This window comes from Spermophilus citellus (genome assembly GCF_964194105.1).
Source record: "Spermophilus citellus genome assembly, chromosome: 3".
In the NCBI taxonomy this organism is placed as follows: Eukaryota; Metazoa; Chordata; class Mammalia; order Rodentia; family Sciuridae; genus Spermophilus; species Spermophilus citellus.
In genome coordinates this window covers 51,950,181-51,971,670 of record NC_138184.1, presented here as the reverse complement: position 1 = coordinate 51,971,670, position 21,490 = coordinate 51,950,181, and the positions used below count along the sequence as shown (strand labels likewise).

General features: G+C 42.9%; 2 protein-coding genes across 8 annotated transcripts in view; one reads left to right on the top strand and one right to left on the bottom strand.

The window, feature by feature from the left end:
• The first annotated feature begins 8,146 nt into the window (after nucleotides 1-8,146).
• PDHB (pyruvate dehydrogenase E1 subunit beta) lies at nucleotides 8,147-13,784 on the top strand. Its single transcript, XM_081284970.1, has 10 exons — nucleotides 8,147-8,250; nucleotides 8,339-8,392; nucleotides 9,860-9,967; nucleotides 10,059-10,121; nucleotides 10,225-10,260; nucleotides 10,389-10,674; nucleotides 11,536-11,646; nucleotides 12,094-12,185; nucleotides 12,838-12,979; nucleotides 13,295-13,784. Exons 1-10 carry the CDS (start codon nucleotides 8,209-8,211, stop codon nucleotides 13,438-13,440), a joined length of 1,080 nt encoding a protein of 359 aa, XP_081141096.1. The 5' UTR covers nucleotides 8,147-8,208; the 3' UTR covers nucleotides 13,441-13,784.
• Nucleotides 13,334-21,490, bottom strand: part of PXK (PX domain containing serine/threonine kinase like) — an 81,264-nt gene continuing 73,107 nt past the window's right edge. For 5 of the 7 annotated variants that reach the window (XM_081284968.1, XM_081284969.1, XM_081284967.1 and 2 more), the window contains one exon: nucleotides 13,334-16,193. In XM_081284968.1, the coding sequence (XP_081141094.1) occupies nucleotides 16,007-16,193 (187 nt within the window). In that variant the 3' untranslated portion in view covers nucleotides 13,334-16,006. The other 2 variants (XM_081284966.1, XM_081284965.1) reach the window with 1 other exon arrangement.

Below are 21,490 nucleotides of genomic sequence, written 5' to 3'. Positions count from 1 at the left end.
TCTCAGCCTTTAAAATCAAATGAATCAAGTTTCCAAGAAAATTCCTTCTCACAGTCAGGCACTGAAGTTCCCAACTGTGATCCCAGTGACTCAGGAGGCTGAGTCCGGAGGATTGCAGGTTCCAGGTCGGCCTCCGCAAAGTAGCCAAACTTTGTCTCAAATAAAAAGATGAAAAGGGTTGGGGATGTAGCTCAGTGATAGAGCACTCCTGGGTTCAATCCTCAGTATTGAAAAAAGAAAATACCTTCTCACATATCTATCCCTAGACTTAAATTGGAATCTATGTTATTAGTTCTATTTCTTTTTTTTTAAGAGAGAGTGAGAGACAGAATTTTTTAATATTTATTTTTTAGTTCTCGGCGGACACAACATCTTTGTTGGTATGTGGTGCTGAGGATCGAACCGGAGCCGCTCGCATGCCAGGCGAGCTTGCTACCGCTTGAGCCACATCCCCAGCCCTACTAGTTCTATTTCTATGGAGACCTTTTAACTAATACAGGTCCTTACTTTATTTTACACTTTCTGTGCTGACAGAATTATTTTCCTACAATGGGCTGAATTTCCTATTCAAAAACTTTCTTTTTTTTAATATTTATTTTTTAGTTTTCGGCGGACACAACATCTTTGTTTGTATGTGGTGCTGAGGATCGAACCCGGGCCGCACGCATGCCAGGAGAGCGCACTACCGCTTGAGCCACATCCCCAGCCCCCCAAAACTTTCTTATTGATACACATTATTATACAGAATAGTGGGGTTCATTGTGGCATATTTTATACCTGTATATAACCATTTGATCAACTTCAATCCCCAATACCTTCCCTTACTTTCTCCAGCTCCTCCTTTGATCCTATCCCTACTAAAAAGAGTATAAAACATAGTGTATATAGATCCAGGGATGATGGCACAAACCTGTAATCCCAGCAACTCAGGAGGCTAAGACAGGAGGATCATGAGTTCAAAGCCAGCCTCAGCAACAGCAAGGCACAAAAAAACTCAGTGAGACCCTGTCTCTAAATAAAATACAAAATAAGGCTGGGGATGTGGCTCAGTGGTAGAGCACCCCTGCTTTCAATTTCCAGTACCCCCCCAAAAAAAAAAAACATAGTGCATATGAATACATTGGAAAGGAACATACAAAAATTTAAAAATAGGTATGGTGGTACACATCCAGAAACTCAGGAGGCTGAGGCAAGTTGAAAGTCAGTCTAAGCAACTTAGCAATGCCCTAAGCAATTTAGTGAGAGATTGTCTCAAATAAAATATTTCTTAAAAAAAAGACGTGGCTCAGTGGTAAAGCTCTTGCCTAGCACATGTAGGGCCCTAAGTTCAATCCCCAACACTGGGGGGAAAACAGTGCTAAGATGTGGCTCAGTGGTAAAGTGACCCCTGTGTTCAGTCCCTGATTTTATATATATATATATATATATATATATATATATATATATATATATTTTTTTTTTTTTTTTTTCTCCTAAGTGAAATTTATTGTTACTCTTGCCTTTCATTTCTAAATTTGGTATTGTGCTATTTTCTTACTCTTTGTAGACATGTTTCCTGTGGGTATATATTTTTAAATAAAATGAGTAAAACCCATCATAAAATGGATATGGAACTTCAAGGGACCCTGAATAGCCATAACAACCTGAAAACACAAAGTTGAAAATCTCACATGTCCTGATTCAAAACTTACCACAAGTCTACCCAGATCAAAATCACGGTGGTATATACATACAATGGAATATTATTCAGCCAAGAAAGGAGTGAATTCCTGATGAACCTTGAAGATGTCATGCTGAGCCACTTACAAAAGGACAAATATTGAATGATGCCACTTAAATTAGGTATCTAGAGTAGCTGAATTTACAGAGACAGAAAAATAGAATGGTGGTTGCTGAAGGTGGGTGGGGAGTTACTGGGTTTTTGTTGTTGTTGTTAAGAGAGAGAGAGAATTTTTTAATATTTATTTTTCAGTTTTTGGCAGACACAACATCTTTGTTTGTATGTGCTGCTGAGGATCGAACCCAGGCCACACGCATTCCAGGTGAGCGCGATACCGCTTGAGCCACATCCCCAGCCCAGGGGGAAGTTACTCTTTACAGGTACAGTTTTAGCTTGGGAAGATTTCAAGTTCTGGAGACAGAACGGTGGTGATGGATGAGAATGTGGCGGGTGTTACTAAACTGTACACTTAACAACACAAAAATGGCTAACTGGTAAGTTTTATGATATGCATATTTTATATCACAATTTTCATTTTTTTTTTTTTTGGTAGTAGGGGGGCTTACCCACTGAGACTCCTCCCCAGCCCTTTTTTATATTTTATTTAGAGACAGGGTCTCACTGAGTTGGTTAGGGCCTCACTAAGTTCCTGAGGCTGGCTTTGAACTCACAATCCTCCTGCCTCAGCCTCCAGAGCCGCTGGGATGACAGGTGTGTACCACTGCATCCAACTTATAATTTTTTAAAACAACAACTTAATTGGAATTTGGTCAAAAGACTCAACAAACATTTCTCTAAAGGTGAATGGCAATTAAGCACTTGAAAAGACCATTAATGTCATTAACCATTAGAGAATTGCAAATTAAAATAATCAGAATTGCTACTACACATTTATTAAAAAGGCTAACATGAAAAAGACTGATATTACCAGGAGCTGGCAAAGACCTAGGACAAGTGGGTGTTTCTCACATTGCTGGAGGTGACATAAAATGACACAGCAACTCTGGAAAAACAGGTTGGCAGTCTCTGAAAAGCTAAGTAGACGCTTACCATGTGCTCATGTTCCTGGGTATTTACCTGGAGAAATAAAAACTTTTCACACAAAAAGCTATAAAATGTGCATAACAGCTTTATTAGTAATAACAAAAATTGGATAAAACCCAAATGTCCTTCAATGGATGAATGGATAAATCAATCAGGCTGACAACTATTCTATAATAAAAGGGAAAGAAATGTGGCACACAATTTGAATGGATCTCAAGGACATTAGGCTAATGACAAGAATCAACCTCAGAGTTACATATCACTGGATTCCTTTTTTGGGGGGGGTACTAGGGATTGAACTCAGGGGTACTTGATCACTGAGCCACATCTCCAGTTCTATTTTGTATTAAAAATATTTTTTTTTGAGTTGTTGATGGATAGCATGCCTTTGTTTATTTTTTATGTGGTGCTAAGGATTGAACTCAGTGCCTCACACATGCTAGGCAAAAGCATTCTGCCACTGAGTTACAGCCCCAGCTCCGTTTTGTATTTTATTTAGAAACAAGATCTCGGGGGGGGGGGGGGGGGATAGTAGAGGAAAGGAAAGGCAGCAGAATACAACAGACACTAGTATGGCAATATGTAAATCAATGGAAGTGTAACTGATGTGATTCTGCAATCTGTATACGGGGTAAAAATGGGAGTTCATAACCCACTTGAATCAAAGTGTGAAATATGATATATCAATAACTATGTAATGTTTTGAACAACCAACAATAAAAATAAAAAAAATAAATAGAAACAAGATCTCACAGAGTTGCTTAGGGCCTCAGCAATTGAACTTGCAATCCTCCTGCCTCAGCCTCCCAAGCTGCCGGGATTACAGGCATCACCACAATGCCTGGCTAGATTCCCTTTATATAACACACTTTTGTGTGTGTGTGTGTGTGTGTATGTGTTCGCGCGTGCATGCGCCAAGGATCAAACATAGGGAGTCAAGCATGCTAAACATATGCTCTACCACTGAGATACATCCCCTTCATACATATTCTTGAAATAACAAATCACATTGACTGAGAACAGAGCAGAGGTTGCTAGGAGTTGGTAAAAATGTGACTATGAGGTTACGTGAGGGCGTTTTCTCCCTGAAGATGAAACAATTCTGTATTCTGATTGTTTGAATCTGTATAACATTCTATACTTAGAATTTACACACACACAAATAATACATATCAAAACTGGTGGAATTTGAATAAAGCATTATAGTATAATTGTTTCAATGTTGGTTTCTGAGTTTTTTAAAAATTTAGTTGTAGATGGACACAATATCTTTATTTTATGTATTTGTTCTTTATGTGGTGCTGAATATTGAGCCCAGTGCCTCATATGTACTAGGCAAGTGCTCTACCACTAAGCTACAACCCCAGCTTGGTTTCTGGGTTTTGATAGTATATTATGGTCTCATAGAAGATATTATCATTGGGAAAAGCCAGATGAAAAATACACAGAAACTCTATTATTTTTGCAACTTTTTTGAGTTTTAAAATCTTTCAAATTATAAGAAGCCAGACACAAAAGTGTGCATGTTGTATAATTCATTTATTTCAAGTTCTAAAATAGACAAACTAAAATACAGTGTTGAAAATCAGACTTGTGCACTGGATGCAGTGGCACATGCCTATAATCCCAGCATCTCTGGAGGCTGAAGAGGAGGACCGCAAGTTCAAAGCCAGCCTCAGCAATTTTGTGAGGCTCTAAGTGTAAGGGTCCGGCGAAATGTCGGAGGAAGAGACCACAAGAGACTGTCTTATGCAACAGCAGAAGGGAGGGTTTATTTGGAGACCAGCATGCTAGGGCCCAGAGCTCTCTATAGCAAAGAGAGATGGAGCCCTGAGAACAGCTTAAGCAGAGCTTATATACTTTCCTTGGAGAGGGCAGGGAGAGAAGTTACATTTTGTAGTTTGGCAGTTGGGGACAGCTCATTCTGGAAACAAGATTAGCAAACAGTTCACAGTTGGGGACAGCACATCCTGGGAACAAGATTAGCAAACAGTGTTTTGTTAAGCATATAGAAAAACGGAGTGACAAGTACCTATTTTATTAACCTTTCATAAGCAACTCAGTGAGACCTCTAAATAAATATATACATGCTGGGGATGTGGCTCAGTGGTTAAGCCATCCCTAGGTTCAATTCCTGGTACCCCACTTCCCTGCAAAAAAAAAAAAAAGAAAATCAGACTTGTGGTTCCCCTATGAGATGCTGGGTGGAGAGTGATATAAAGAAACATGAAGTACTGTCTGGAGTGGTCAAAATATATATGCATTTTTCTGTTTAAGTTATACCTAGAAAGGAGGAGGAATGAAAAGCCTTCATTAATTTTGCTTGAAATGACCAAAAAAAAAAAAAAATTGATGGGGCTGGGGGTGTGGCTCAGTGGTGGAGCACAAGGTTTTGGTTTGTTTTTTTTTGTGTGTGTGTGTGTGTGTTTGGCTTAGGTTTTTGCCTTAATGGTGATTGAACCCAGAGCGTCCCATATGCTAGGCAAGGGCTCTACTACTGAAACTACATCCCCAGTCCCTCTTATTTCATTTTGATATAGGGTCTCACTAGATTGCCAAGGGTGGCCCTGAATTTGTGATCCTCCTGCCTCAGCCTATAGAGAAAATGGGATTAAATGTAGGACTACAGATTTGCACCACTGTCCCTTGCCACCAGGACATAGATCTGATCCCCATTACCAAAAGACAAAAAAAAAAAAACAAAAAAAAACAACAACAACTTGCATAAAGGACTTTCTGAGGAGTGACTAAAGAATCTAGAGTGACTTGAGGATAAAAGTTCCCTCTGTAACTCTGCAGATATAATTCTCAGAGAGGCCTAGTTGACCAATTTACACTTCCCAATCCCTTTGGGAAAATCTAGTGAGCATATGAGAATGTAGTCCACAGTTTGGTTTTGAGCAGATTATGGAGTTGTAAATCTAGTATTTTCATCTTTGGGTCTTTTATTATTGAACAGAAAATTGTGTCCAGCCTTTCCAAAAGGTCAGTTTGAAAGGAAAGCACAGGTACCAATGAACACCAGTGAATATACCCATGTGTCTAAAATGTCCAGCGTTACTTCAAAAGCAACCTCTCCACTCAGGCCTGTGATTACGCTGCCTTCCTGGCTGGGCTAGCCAGAGTGGCTGTACAGACTCACTCTTTCTTTTTGGTTATCTGTGCATATGAGGCCCAAGGATACTGTCCTTTGTTTAGGTCCCCACCATCCAAATTCTGGTTTCTCTTTGTGTTATTGTTCCTTCCCCTGGATATCACCTCTGGCTTTGTAATTCTGACCCTGAAATCTGAAGGTTTTCAGGGCTGAGTGCTGGGGGAAAGGGAACCCATTCAAATCTTTATTCAGAGCAGGGATACAGGAATCCCTGGGGACTGACCTCTCAAATTCATGGGTTTCACAGGGATTCTGGGGCTGTCAGGGAAGTGCTCAGCGTTCCTGGAACTTGCTGGCAGGAAGTAGATCTCAACAGCAGGTGAGGGAAACTTGGGGGAGTGCCCATTCCATACCTTGGGGACCATCTCTCCATTTTCAAGATAATGAGACAGAGACCCAGAGAGTAGAGGCCATCTCTAGGCAGCAGTCCCCAAATTTATGACTCTACCTAGCCTTTAGGTTCCAGGTTCCTATTCCTTTCCTGGGTGTGTCATCTAAAGTCAACTGGATCAGAATGGACCAACTTCCCTGCCTCTATACAACAGCCTTGCCCCAGGCGCCTCCTCTGCCCCATCCAAAACCTTCACAGCAATTCTATTGATTCCAGCCCCAAACAGATCTCAGTCCTGTCCCCTCCTCTAATTCAGGGCTCTTTCGGTCAGACTCCTGCAGACTCCCAGGTGTCTGTTTCTGCCTTAGGTACCCCATCTCCTATTCTCCCTTAGCAGCCATACTGATCCCTTCTGATCTAGTGATTCCCAAACCACAACTGGCTCCCCTAGAACCCTTAGATTTTACACAGCTTCCTCCTCACAGCCCACAAAGCCCTGACTCAGAGATGGCTGACTGGTCCACAGAACTGAATGTTTGGAATGTCTTGGGAATGGACAGAGACTTGAGTACCCACCCAAGAGCCAGACTAATGAGCTTCAAGAGATTGCCCTTGTTAGGCCTTTGGTACCTTCCCATTAGGTTTGCTATCAATTCACGCTGTTGTCACCTCCTTCTAGGCAAGACCTCCAACTTCTACCTTAGGAAGCAGTGAGGAAAGATTGCCCTTTAAAATCTGACTGTCCTGCCAGGTGTGGTGGCACATGTCTGTAATCCCAGCAATTCAGGAGGCTGAGGCAGGAGGATCTCAAGTTAGCAATTTAGTGAGACCCTGTCTCAAAATTTAAAAGGGGGGGGAGGGGCTGGGGATTGTAGCTCAGTGGTGGAGCCTCTCCCCCACTCCCACTCCATTTCATCCTCAGCAAGAAAACAAACAAAGAAACAAACAAAAATCAGACAGTTCTAAATTTAAATATTGGTTCACTCAACCAATCTCTACTGCATTTCACACATCTGAAAATAAAGACAATAACCCTCTGGAGTCACCAGAGGGTTATTGTGCCCAGTGAGCTATAAAGCACACATCACAAAACTTGGCACACATTAGGCACTCTTACTATGTCAATGAAAGCTATTGTTTGCACTTTAAGGAACCAACAACTGGGCATGGTGATGCACCCCTGTAATCTCAGCAGTTCCGGAGCCGCAGGCAGGAGGATCAAGAGTTCAAAGCCAGCCTCAGCAAAGCGAGTTGCTAAGCAACTCAGTGAGACCCTGAACAAGCACAATCAAGATTGGTGGCCGGTCGCGGGGGTGCACGCCTGAAATCCTAGATGCTCGGGAGGCTGAGGCAGGAGGATGGCGAATTCAAAGCCAGCCTCAGCAACATCGAGGCCCTAAGCAACTCAGTGAGACCCTGTCTCTAAATAAAATACAAAATAGGGCTGGGGATGTGCATCAGTGTTCGAGTGCCCCCGGGTTCAATTCCCAGTACTCTCCGCCCCCCAAAAAAGAACAAACCGCGCAGCCCAGAGTCCAGGCTCACTCTCCAGCCTTAAGTCCCCCATCACTAGTGTGTGTGCAAGCACTACTTGGTGCCCAAAGGATTCCAGCACCCGCAGAGGGGCGGCCTCTTAAAATCCCTCCAGCCTCACGCCATCGCGCTCCTCACAGGGTGACTCCCAGTCTGCTCAAGCACCAGCAGTCAGAGGCGTGTGCCCTGCGTGCACCCCGCGTGTGCGCGGCCGCCGGGGCGGATAAAAGTTGAGCCGGCCGTAGAGGGAAGACACCGCATCCTACTCCACCCCCGCCGGGCGCTCGGCCCCGCAGCCGGTGGGCGGAGGGGCGGGCCACGCAGGCGCCGCGCCCTGCCATTGGCCGTGCCGGCGGGGGGCGTGGCCTACCTCGCCTGCGTCCCCGCTGTGTTGTCATTAGGCGACGGCTAGAGGACACGGTCAAGATGGCGGCGGTATCGGGGCTGGTGCGGAGACCCCTTCAGCAGGTAGGAAGCAGCTCGCGGCCCCCGCGACCCTGCGCGACCCATGCCCACCCGGCGACCTCTCTGAGTGTCCTTCTCTCCCCCGCCCCAGGTCTCCGGGCTGCTGAGGAGGCGCTTTCATCGGACCACGCCGGCCGCCCTGCAGGTAACTCGCGCGGGAGCTCCGCAGGGCCTGGAGGGAATCCTTGTCCTGGGACCGGGTCTGGAGACGCCGGGGTCGCGCCTGAGCCCTAGCTGGTCCGCGTCTCGGAGATAAGTGGCCTTCGCAGGCTCTGGGGGCCGCGGACGGACGCATCCTGCGTGGGGCTCCTGCTGCCTCTATCGCCGCCGGGCACTAATCACACTGGCTTGTAGCCCCGCGAGGCTGGTTGGGATCAGATGAGCCATCGAAGAAAACTAGTGGCTTCCTCTGTCAACCGCACCCCCATCTTTCTTTTTTTTTTCTTTTTCATGTGGCAAAATATGCTTAACATTTACTCCTTCAAAGTGATTATTGAATGGCATCAAGTACATTCACCATACGCAACCATCACCACCATACATTTCCAGAACTTTTTTTTCATCCTCCATTTTAGATACACGATCCACTTCCCAATAATACCTTACCGCCCACCCCCTTGTAACCTCTGTTGTACTCTATGAGTTTGCCTCTTCTAGAACCTCATGTAAGTGGAATTCGTTTGACCTTTTTGCGCCCAGCTTATTTCTCTTAGCACAGTATCTTCAGGGTTAATACATGTTGTAGGATACAACAGAATGTGTTTCCTTACACAGTCTGAATAGTACCTGTTGTGTGTATACACCTATTTCATTCATTTATGCAAAGATGGGCATTTGAATTTCCACCTTTTGGATTTGTGAGTAATGCTGCTATGAATGTTGTTGTGCAGGTATATATTTGAGTCTTCCTTTCAGTTCTTTAGGGTATGTACCTAACAGCAGAATTGCTAGAGTGTATGATAATATCCACCACCACCCCCTTTTTTTCTTTACTAGAAGTTTCTGCCATGCTTTGTATTAAAATAACACCTTATATACCCTCAATTCAAAGTGTTTGGCAGTGCCTGGCACCTAGTGAGTGCTCAATACTTAGCCTTAGTTAAGCTTCCCTGATTTTCTCTGCCCCTTACCCTCCTAACTATGGTAACAAAACAACCCAGCATATGCCTGTGAGCTAGGGTAGCCTGCAAACAACATGCACATCAAGAAAAGTGTTAAGGCTGGGCATAGTGTCATACACCTTTAATCTCAGCCACTCAAGAAACTGAGGCAGGAGGATCACAAGTTTGAGGCCAGCCTGGGCAACTTAGCAAGACCCTGTCTCAAAACATAAAAGGGCTGGTGATATAGCTTACTGATTGAGCACCCCTGGGTTCAATTGCCAGTACGGCCAAAAAAAAAAAAAAAAAAGTTCAGTAAGCTTATAACTGACATATCCAGTTTAAGATAACAATATAACTTATTTAAGAATTCTTGGAACTTTTAAGGAGAAGCCTGTTTTAATTTTATGTTTCGTATTGTGTACAGCCTAGGTAAGTGTAAAGGAAGAGAATCTCAATGGTATTTTAAATAATCCTCTAGTATATTGATAATTTTTCTATTCCTGTGACAGATGACAGTTCGAGATGCTATCAATCAAGGTATGGATGAGGAACTGGAAAGAGATGAGAAGGTATTTCTTCTTGGGGAAGAAGTTGCCCAGTATGATGGGGCATACAAGGTAACCAAAATCAGTGAAAGTTATTCAGAACTGAAGTGGCCCTTCACCCCAACATGTGCTTAAAAGTAATGGGTTCATCTCTTAATTGTAGGTTAGCCGAGGCCTGTGGAAGAAATATGGAGACAAAAGGATTATAGATACTCCCATATCTGAGGTAAGCCCTCCTGTAGGAAGTTGATCTTTGAAGAGCATATCTATCAGTGTTTGCAATCCTGATTTTTTAGATCTTTGTCTTAGGCTTGTGTTTTACTTTACAGATGGGCTTTGCTGGAATTGCTGTCGGTGCAGCTATGGTATGTAATAAGCTTATCCAAAGAGACGTCTTTTAAAAACATTGCATGTTGGAGGAAGGGAGAGGTTATTTGCCACTCTTCATTGCTGTTTCTATTCTTTTTTAACATCAATGTTTTTGATTTGACAGGCTGGTTTGCGACCCATTTGTGAATTTATGACCTTTAATTTCTCCATGCAAGCCATTGACCAGGTTATAAATTCAGCTGCCAAGACCTACTATATGTCAGGGGGCCTCCAGTGTGTGCCCATAGTCTTCAGGGGGCCCAATGGTGCCTCAGCAGGTGTAGCTGCCCAGCACTCACAGTGCTTTGCTGCGTGGTATGGGCACTGCCCAGGCTTGAAGGTGGTCAGCCCCTGGAATTCAGAAGATGCGAAAGGACTCATCAAATCAGCCATTCGAGATAACAATCCAGGTCAGCAGAGTGACCCCTGTGTCTCTTTTGAACTTTAAAAAAAGAAAATGAAAGCTGGGGGCAGTGGCACACACCTGAAATCCTAACGACTTGGGAGGCTGAAGCAGGAGGATTGCAATTTGCAGGCTAGCCTCAGAGACATAGTATAGCTTTAAGCAACTTAGTGAGCCTCTTTCTCAAGATAAAAAAAAAAAAATTGAAAAGGTTGGGAAATAGTTCAGTGGTGAGGTACCCTTGGGTTAATTCCCCAGTGTGAAAAAAACTAAAAACTCCTTGCTTCGAAGGAATCATTAAAGGCCTCTACTTAGGATTAGGTATATCAAATACTAATGATTTATAGATAATAGATATGGTAAAGTTAGTAAAGAATGTGGTTGTTTTTTTAGTTCCAACTAAAATGGGAGCAGTTAGGTAAAGGTGACATTTACTGCACACTCCACAACACTGTCTTAACCGCAACAGATAAAATTATATTGACCATGGGGCTGGGGATGTGGCTCAAGTGGTAGCGCTCTCGCCTGGCATGCAGGCGGCCCGGGTTCGATCCTCAGCACCACATACAAACAAAGATACAAACTAAAAAATAAATATTAAAAAATTTTCATTCCCTCCCTCCCTCCCTCCCTCTCTCTCTCTCTCTCTCTCTCTCTCTCTCTCTCTCTCTCTCTTTAAAAAAAAAAAAAAATTATATTGACCAAACTACAACTGTAACGACATAGACCATCCTTAAGTTATTGGACATAATAGAAACAAGGCTTCCTAATAAACAGTGAAACTTTTCACATGATAAATGATGTTGTCCATGCATTTTTAGTCATTATGTAGTTAGTTAATTTTTGCTTAAATATTTATATTTTGCAGTGGTGGTACTAGAGAATGAATTGATGTATGGAGTTCCTTTTGAATTTCCTACAGAAGCTCAATCAAAAGATTTTCTGATTCCTATTGGAAAAGCCAAAGTAGAAAGGCAAGGTAAGACTATGCATTTAGTATACATTTAAACATTATTTTTAATCCAGCCCCTCTTATTTTTTTTTAAGTCAAATGAAGTCTAGAATGTATTGCCATGTATTTTGATTAAAAAAGTAAAGGTGAGCTTAGGTTAAGAATGTGTGGAGCTGGGGACGTAGCTTGGTCGTGGAGCACTTGCCTAGCCTGCACAAGGCCCTGGGTTCATTCTCCAGTACCACAAAGGGGGGAAAAGGTATGATGTGTGATGCCTGATTTTTCATACAGTTATGCTTCTCAAATCTCAGTCCAGTAGGTGTGTATTTCATTTTTAGGAAGGCGGCCACATTCCTTGGCTCACTGGAATGAAATTGAGGACTTGACAGATGAACAAGAGCCACAGCTGACTGCAGACTGGTACCGCATCTTTATTCTCAACCTGACCTCTGACCTGTGACCATTCTGTTTCAGGGACACATATAACGGTGGTTTCCCACTCCAGACCTGTGGGCCACTGCTTAGAAGCTGCTACAGTGCTATCTAAAGAGGGAATTGAATGTGAGGTGAGTGGACATTCATTTGCTCTTAAGAAATCAGAAAGCCTCTTTAAATATAAGACCTAGAAGTGGGAGTTTGAGTTCTGTAATAGGTTAGTTGGTTGTAAAATCTTGCTTTGCTACTTAGTTCTGTCTCTCCTTAGAGCTAAGAACCAGCTTGCTTATCACATAACTTAGCTTTTTACCACTCAGGTTCTAGATCTTGCTTTCTCAAGACTTAGCCTTTGGGGCTGGGCTTAGGCACAAACTCAGAAGTTAATGATTCTAACTTTCTCTGTAGGACCTGTGCTTACTATTTGCACTTGGGCAAGATACATACTCCACTTCTCATCAGCTATAAAATGAGGATAATGTAAATACTACTCCATCGTGGGATGGCTGTGAGCATTACACTGAGTGTAGGGCCTGGTGCATGCTAAGCTCTCAGTGCAGTTGGCTATTATTTATTTTGCCAAGATAGAAGTTAGAGCTGAGGAGGACAAATGAATTCTATATGTGAACAGAGCTGCTGAGAGAAGAGATTTTTGCTTACAATTTTCCTTTTACATTTTGTACATTAATTAACAAGAAACAAAAAAAGGAAGTGGTATTATAGGGTCCAGGCTATCTTTGTGCTGCAGTGCTTCCATAAAGCATATTTGTTATACTGTCTGTTTAGGTGATAAATATGCGTACCATCAGACCAATGGACATTGACACCATAGAAGCCAGTGTCATGAAGACAAATCATCTCATAACTGTGGAAGGAGGCTGGCCACAATTTGGAGTAGGAGCTGAAATTTGTGCCAGGATCATGGAAGGTATTTCAGAGAAACTGGTTCTAGAATGTTAGTCAAGCTATAATAAAATTAAAGCCTTAATTCGTACGGGATAAAGAAAGAAAAAAAAAAAAAAAACTAGGGATGACCAAAAGACTTGGTGATTCAATTTGTCATTTTGGCATTTTTTCCTTTGGGTAAGTGTTTTTAAAAGCAAAGCCAGAAACAGTTCCCCACAACTAGAAATTCTTCACCTGTGTTTTCTTTTCCTGGGTAACCACATCTCTGTGTTAAAGTGGGTGGTAGTCAGCTGGCTTCTGTCGCCTCTCTCTCAGGAAAGCCTGCCTTCTCTCCTAGGCCCTGCATTCAATTTCCTGGATGCTCCTGCTGTTCGAGTCACTGGTGCTGACGTCCCTATGCCTTATGCAAAGATTCTAGAAGACAACTCTGTACCTCAGGTCAAGGACATCATATTTGCCATAAAGAAAACATTAAATATCTAGTTTGTACATGAATATCAAGTCACTGAAATTTACTTAAAATACTTGCTGGGACTTCACATGGATTGTACTGTAAGACCTTACAATTCAAAAAGTTCTCTCTAAGGCAGCAACAGGTGTTTTGTACTGGTGGGATGTTTGAATGTGTCTGAGTGGGGAAGACGCCACTCTTCTGCCCTAGACTCCATGCTTTCACTGTCTGTTACGGTTGTCCTGTTCTTTGAATGCATTGATGTAAAATTTTACCTCTTTTGCCAGAAGGACAAGGTATGAATGTGGCATAGTACTGATGAAAGTTATATCCAAAAAAGATAACTTATATGTATAAATAAAGTGTATAATCTACATTTACTGTTTAATTGTTTTGATAAGGAATAAAGGAATTCCTGATTATATTTTTTATATTCATGAAATGATCAATGTGGGTGGAAATTTCAAAATTCTTTACGAAATTAGCCAGGCATACTGCATTGCCTATAATCCCAGCAACCCAGGAGGCAGAATCAGGAGGATAGCAAGTTTGAGACCAGCCTCAGCAGCTTGAACCTTAAGCAACTTTGTGAGATCATGTCTGAAAATTAAAAATAAATAAAAAGGGCCAAGGATGTAACTCAGTGGTAAAGGGCCCCTGGGTTCCACCCACAATACCCAAAACAAAACAAAAAAACCCAATGCTGCCTCTTGTGGTGGCACATGCTTGTAATCCCAGCTACTCAGGAGGCTGGGGCAGGAAGATTACAAGTTCAAGGCTAGCCAGGGCAATTTAATGTCTCAATTTAAAAATTAATAAAAGGTCTGGATATATAGCTCATATGTAAGAGTGTCCCTGGTGTCAATTCCTAGTACTGCAAAAAAGAAAAGAAATTGATGCCAAATGGAAACAAAGCTGGTGTACAAAATCATTTTCATTTTTGGCAGTGGTGTTCCTCTGGTGCTGGGGATTAAACCCTGAGCCCTGTGCATACTAGAAGCTCTGCCACTGAGCTCCGGCCCAGCTCCTCATTGCTTGTTTTTATTCAATATATCTAAAACTTTATGTAAAACAACAAAGCTGACTTTAGAAGGCCCACAGCTACCATCAGGAACAGATCACCTAGACTACATCACACTTGGAATGGGATCTTGTCCACACACTCTTCAAATATCTGATTCTAACAGGTTCCTTTTAAAATGAAGACAAAAATTTATGTCAGGTGTTTTTCTCACTACCAAAAACAGACATTGTCATACATTACCCTCATAAGTTGAGATAGAGAAGATAGGTTTAAGTCAGTTAGTGAAAAATATTTAAATTATCTAATATCGAATTTAAATACTAAGATGTAAATAATGATTGTTAGTTCTTATTGACAAATGATAGGACACAAAAGAATAAAGGCAGGATAGGTAGGAAGGAAACTTTAGATATACTGTGTTAATGTAAGCTTTATGTTTACAAAAGATGCTGTAAAAAGTTCTCATTTGAAACATGTAGCCAAGCTCCAGACAACATGTTTTTCTTGACATGGTTTATTTTAATAAAAAATACAGCTGAACATTTATCACAGATTACATGAAACTATACACAATGACATTCTCTCTGCATAGTAACCAACACTGATGTGTGTACTTGAATTTTAAAATGGATTATTTATAATCCTTTAAAGTGCAATTTATTTAAAGGTTTAAGCAAATCAGGATAAAAGATTTCTAATAAATGAGTAACATTAAAAAAGATGATATATTCAATAAGTCTTTCAAAAATCAGAATTGATTTATATAGATGCCAAATTTGCTTGTGTTGTAATAACGATCACCCAGATGACTTTGTTGTTGAGGACTACGCAGATCCTCTAACTAACTGGCAGGAGCTTTTTTGTGTCTGTTTCAGTACATTCTAACTAAAATGAACTAGGAGTCCACAGAGTAGTTGTTCTCACAGCCCCAAGTTCTATAGCCAAAATGGGATTCCTGGTGGAGCCTGAGACTGTTAGGAACTCCCCCATTTTATGTGAGGGAAGAAAAAAATGAAGAACTCAGTGGCTTCTCTGACTCAGCAACATAACTGTGCTTTGGGCCACAGTATTAATGTCTGAGGTGAAATAAAAGTAGCAGAAATGGGAATTAGCTAAGAAATAATGAGACAATGCTTCAGAAAAAAATAAGCTGTGAGAGGAACATTTCTGATGGGGTAGGAGGGATTGCAACAGAAAGGCCATTCAGTATGGTGACGGAACATTGTCATTGCTTCTGTCTCTGTCCATATCCTTTAAATGGTGAAAATATTGATTCCAATATGTGGCTGCCCCCAAAAGATGTCCATTAGCAGATGACCAGACTCCTTCACAATGCTGACAAAGGAACAACACATTTCTTAAGGCAGCAACGCCAGCTCCATTTTATTCTATTTGGAGGATGGCTCCCTCCTAACAGGCCTCTTAGCGGAGCATCTGCAGAACAGTGTGCGGCTGTACTGATTCCTCAAGGGCTCATCCAGGAAGAAGGGTCTTTAGTGGGTAGGAGTGGGGCGGACATGAATTCTTCCCTCAGTGTAAACAGGAAGCTTCAGCCAATCTTAGGAGCACTGTGGTCACAGGTTTCGGTTTTTCTCAAAGTTCCCTTTTGGAAATTCTGGATGGAGCTGAGCAAGGCCCCTCGGCTCACACCATTCACAGCCTGGGATGAGAGCTGCGCAGGCACCTCTGTGCTCGCAGGAGGCAAGGGAGCTGCTGGCGGTGGAGGTGGAGGCGGAGGAGGTGGAGGTAATGCAGATAGCCCTGTGGAGGTAAGGGGACAGTCAGTATCCACCTCTCCCCCAGCCCTGGGCACTGCTGCTGCTCAGACCTGGGTGGAAAGGACTGAGGGGAGATTGTAAATATTCTCCTCAGAGGGATCAAGATACCCAGTACTGTACCACTCTCTAAAACACTGAACAGAAAAGCTGAAGCATCAAAGGGGAATTAAGATTGTCATTTGCCTCAAATATCAGATGAAAAGACTGTTGGAACAAACATCACAGATTACATGGCAACAATCACAATGACATTCTTTTTTCCTTCTTTTAAATTTGACACTGGGTCTTGATGTTGCTGAGGGTCTCACTAAATTGCCAAGGCTGGCCTCAGACTTTCAATTTGCCTCAGCCCTACTGAGTTGCTGGGATGACGGGCATTGGCCACCATGCCAGGCCACAGTGATCCTTTGTCTACATAAATAAGGTGCTGATCTCCTTTTCCAAATTTAAGTACCAAAAGAAGAGTTCCATCAGCCACTTTAGCCAGGTACGGGCAGCCCCACCCATTCTGAGCTAGATGTGTGATGCAGACATCTTTCTGCACAGCACTGAGCTACCTGAATGCCAATTACTCAAAGGGATGACTAGTTCAGTGGCTCTAACATGTGCAATATTTTGACAGATGTGATTTAAAATAAAATGATAAACCACTGAGGATTCTCAGCAAGGATCCAGCACCTGCTGGGTTATGCATTCCCCAAAGGAGTCTGTCTTGAAGAGTCATTTTCTACTGGGTTGGGTTAAAGAAATATAAAACGCTAATGATTGTGAGCAGTGTAAAGCAAGCACTTAAAGGGGTCTCTCCTTGGCAATGACATTCTCAGGGAGAAGTCTCTTGTCAAGTGCTGTTCTTTCCACGGTAGTCCAACTGAGGAACTGAATGGAACTGTACCAGACATGCATCTCTGCTGGCGCATCAGGAGGGGCCGGAATGTTGAGCTCTATTTGGCAAGGAGGGGAAGCTAGACAGGTATCTAAAACATGCCCACCTCTAAGGCACATGGATATTTGCCACTTGAATTTCATATTTTTGAATCAATAAGTGAATTGTTCTCTCGGGACAAAATAAATACTAAGTACAGAAATAGCACTACCTTACAGAACTTTCCTATGCACAGGGTTAGTGGGTTTATGTCCTGTGAACCTGTGTCTCCCTGGAACTCTACTATTTATTGCTGCCCTGTCCTCTACACCTGCTAGGGCTACAGCAGGGAGACATTCTGCTGGGTGGCTCCCCACACTGTGGTGAGCTATAGTGAGAACAGGAAAGACACCTGTATGGATGAATTTGTATGGATGAATGGGTTGGGGTGACCCAGAAAATATTCAAGTAAGTATATCCTTCCCACCAACTGTGACAGGCAACAGCTGAAATCTTGTAATTCATAGAAAACCACTTACCTTCCTTTATATCTTTTACCCCAACCTAAGACAGTTAAAATTGAAGAATGACACAAATACATACACCCATGCTCTGCAGCCTTGGGATTCTCAATGATCAATACAAATAAAGATTAAATACAGACAAATGAACAAAATGTAACTTTCATTGATCTATTGGATAACAACTAATGCATGAAGGGCAATTACGTTCTGTGCTGGCGTTGATTGTGGGAAGATGTTCCTGACTTTATGTCACAGGGTTATAAAAAGGGCTTTAAACCTGAAGTGAATGTTGAGGTAAGAAACCCAGGTGGAATGAGCGTGTGATGGAAGTGTTCCTCTGAAGAGGACTCCTGGACGTGACCAGTGAAATGCCAGGAGAAGGGAGCCCTGCCCGCTTAGGTGCCAATGCCCCCTACCAGACACTCTCACCCAGTGGCCAGAAGAGAGGACTCCAGGGTTTCTTCCTTTCAGCTTTGTGCTCTGACCCCTGGCAGAAGAATCACTGCAGGGTTAAGAATGAGAAGACACAGTCCGGCAGCCCAGAACTGGCCACCCAGAGACTGGTTATTCCTGAAGCCCAGGATTCTGGGGGGCTAGAGACAGGACTTGGGGAACGGGCTTACAGGTATGGCTGGCCATCCTGGCACAGAACAGAAGTGCCTGACCTCACAGGGAACCAACCCTTGACTTTGGCCTCTTTGTCCAGCATTGAGATTAAGAGTGTAAATTACTACCACAGAGTTTGGGAGTTGTGGGGGGAGTTCAGTAAATATATCTTCATTTTCCCAGGAAAGGCTGAAACTTGCAATTTTGATCACTTTGAAAAGGTAGATATTGGAAATAAACAGACTGTCGAAAGTGCTGTGGGGTGATCTGTGCCTGTAGCAAGGATGCTAAGGGCTGTGTGAAAGGAGAGCTGCCCACCCACCCTGATGTCTGCTCACAGAGGGTCAGACCGGCACCAAAGGGCCACTCTTCCTCACTAGGCCTGCAGGAACTAAAGCAGGTCTTGATGTATACAGTCACATTCATAGAAGGCCAGAGCCCACATTACCAGCTCAGAACCCCCTCTGCAAGGGGAGGGGAGGCCTAGGAGTCAGGGGTCAAAACAGAAGGAGGCAAATCGCATTCCAGGGATTGAGTCTTGACAACAAGTTTCATCTATTGTCCCTGGAACTTTTCTTCTTGCCTTTTTAAGGTCACAAGCTTCCTTTAAAGGTCTGTTGGGACTTAAGCTACAATACACTGGTAACAATGGCAGGGGTGAGGTATGGATGGGGTTCAGGAGCTATGAGGCCTGTGACAAACCTAGGAACAACTGCCTGATGTGTGCTCCATGTCTCAAATGCAAAAGCTCCTCCTGCAAAAGGTCCCAGATAGTCCTTTCCCCAGGTGACAGAGTAGGCTGGCCTCACATTATGCATCTAGGAAGGGAGACAGTCAGTCCTGATCTCTCCCAGCTCCCTTTCTCTTAGAAAAAATCTCCAAGACCAGCTACTCTACCCTTCCTGAAATCCTCTCCACCAAACTCCATGGGAACCTGGCCATCCAGTAGAGGAAAGTACAGGCTGCTGCCCCAAGAAAGTAGGTGAGACGTAGGGAGGAATGCCATTCCAGAAACACCCTAGACAGCCTCATGGAAAGGACATCTAAATCCTCTGTCCTCAGGCCAATTTTAGCAGAGGGTAATTTACAGGTCTCTGTGGCTGAGTTCCTTTCTGGTCCACACACATAGGTGGGAGGCCAAGTGGCCACCAGACCACACTAGAGCCTTACCAAACTACCTACCACTCTCAGGAGAGGGTGGAGAGCCCCAACCTCTGGTCCCCAGGTCTTGGGAACCACCTTCACTTTGACCTCAGGCAAAGAAAGAGGCTATTCCCAGGTCCCGACTAGAGAATTTTTAAGGATGCTTTAAAAAGAACTGTTCCCGACCATCATCAGTTACGCAAGCCAGTAAGCTGTCTCCCTGGAACCCCAAAACCCTATAGCCTTTTCCTAACACCTTTTCCTCTAGATCAGGATGAGAAGGGACCAATATTTCTGTAACAACAGGACTTTGAGAGTCATGGTTTCCAAAATTAAAATACATCAAAATGCCATGCAGTCAGTTAGCAGGTTTTAGAGCTGTATTTTATAATGAAAATCAGAGTGAAAATGAAGACTTTTGAAGGTCGTGATGGAAATGAAATGAATATAGATGAAGTCATTTGGGTGCTTTTTAAAGATGCTGTATTTCATTGAAATGTTCCATAAGGACACAGTCTCAAATCTGCTCTCCTACGTGCTCATCACCTTAGTGATCTAGACACTTTGGGTTCTAGTCACATACAGAAACAGAGCATCTTTAAAGTTAGAGAAATTAGCATAGCTTACTTTACCGAAAATTCACGTTCAAAATGGCGCATGCTCTACTGAAAACAGCAAAGAGAAAGAAAGAGAGAGAGGACACAAGTCATTATTCAGGTTTTAGTGTCATTTAATCAAACAGTAACAGACAGTAAAATCAGACAGTCTGAATCACATGCTAATTAATCTCACTGCAAAACTAGGAGATACTCAAATTAACCACAAAATGCCCTGGTTTTTAAACCTGATTGTGACCCTTTTAGGACATGGGAAATCAAGTAATAGAGCAATCAATGAGTCACTTTCCTCTTCAGAGTCTTTCTCTCCTGAGCCAGTTAGGTGCTATTTTTATTTCTTTATAAGCACAGTGCTCACTTCAAAAGAGCCAGGGAGATTCCCGGTCCTGAAGAGCATTAGCAGTGTACTTCATTCTATTTCCAAACAAGGACCGAGGGGAGGAAAGGAAAACTCGCCACTTTTTTATTTTATTTTTTTTGCAAGCAAGACTTGAAGTGTCTAAAATATAGACTTTCTGAAGTTGGGAAGAGAAAAAGCATAGGGCAGGTTCAAGGTGGATCGCCTGGGCGGGAGGCCTCCCAAGCAGAGATATGGGTCACCTTCCCCTGGTAAAGCATGAGAAAGGCAAGAAAGGAAGGAAAGAAGGAAGGGAGGAAAGGAAGAAGAAAGGCAAATATTTTTCTTGTCTTCTTTTCAACTTATAAGTTTCCAGTTTAATGTGAGGGATAATGGTTTCCCAGAGAGGGAATCCCAGAGTTCCTAAGGAACAAATTCCATACACTGCCTGGAGGAAAAATCCCCTCCCTGGAGGTGGACCAGGAACTAGCACCCCCTGGGCGGTGCAGACTGACCACTCACACCAGGATGGTCTGGAAGACACAAAGGATGCTGGGAACACCTGCCCACCTCTCCTCCCCATTCTAGGAGAGTACTCTAAGGAGGAGGTCATATATTAGGAACTGGACTTGCAAGAGGAGGAGGAGAGCTGAGAATGGCCACAGCAGGTGGCAGCAGTGGGCAGAAGAACAGAGTCAACACGTGCTTCAGAGTTTGGCTGCAGGGCAGCCCTGCTCACCCCAGAGAGTGCGCCTTTGTGTATGTGTGGTTTCTGAGAGACAGACAGACCATTCTTATGGCCAGACACAGCAATTTTGAGTCTACAATGAGGTTTTAGGCTTTGATTTGATTAAGTAAATTTTAGAAACTTCAACATTCTAAATAAACTCATCTCTTTCTTTGTGCCTTAAGTCTTCTTTTCCTCCTTATTAGTCCTTCACTTTCTGTCCCATTCTTTAAGCCCCTAATCACTCTTCATGCCCACGAGGCTCTGCTTTGCTACCTCCAGCTCTCTGGAGTCAAAACTTCTCTTTTTTCTCCACTCATTTTTATAGACTGGGTTTTTTTACAAACTGTCAGATCTCCTTCCTCAAAACGATTGCTTAAAATTAAACTGTAAGCAACAAGGGCTAAAATTCTCTGATGACAGACACTTAGCTTATGGCACTTCATTGCTTATAGCTTTGCTGT

Excerpts from the sequence above, each read along its gene's own strand:
- PDHB (XM_081284970.1), top strand. The coding sequence starts at position 8,209 with ATGGCGGCGGTATCGGGGCTGGTGCGGAGACCCCTTCAGCAG. Across the intron at positions 10,261-10,388 it reads TTGCTGTCGGTGCAGCTATG|GCTGGTTTGCGACCCATTTG; the intron begins GTATGTAATAAG and ends TTGATTTGACAG. Across the intron at positions 10,675-11,535 it reads CATTCGAGATAACAATCCAG|TGGTGGTACTAGAGAATGAA; the intron begins GTCAGCAGAGTG and ends TATATTTTGCAG.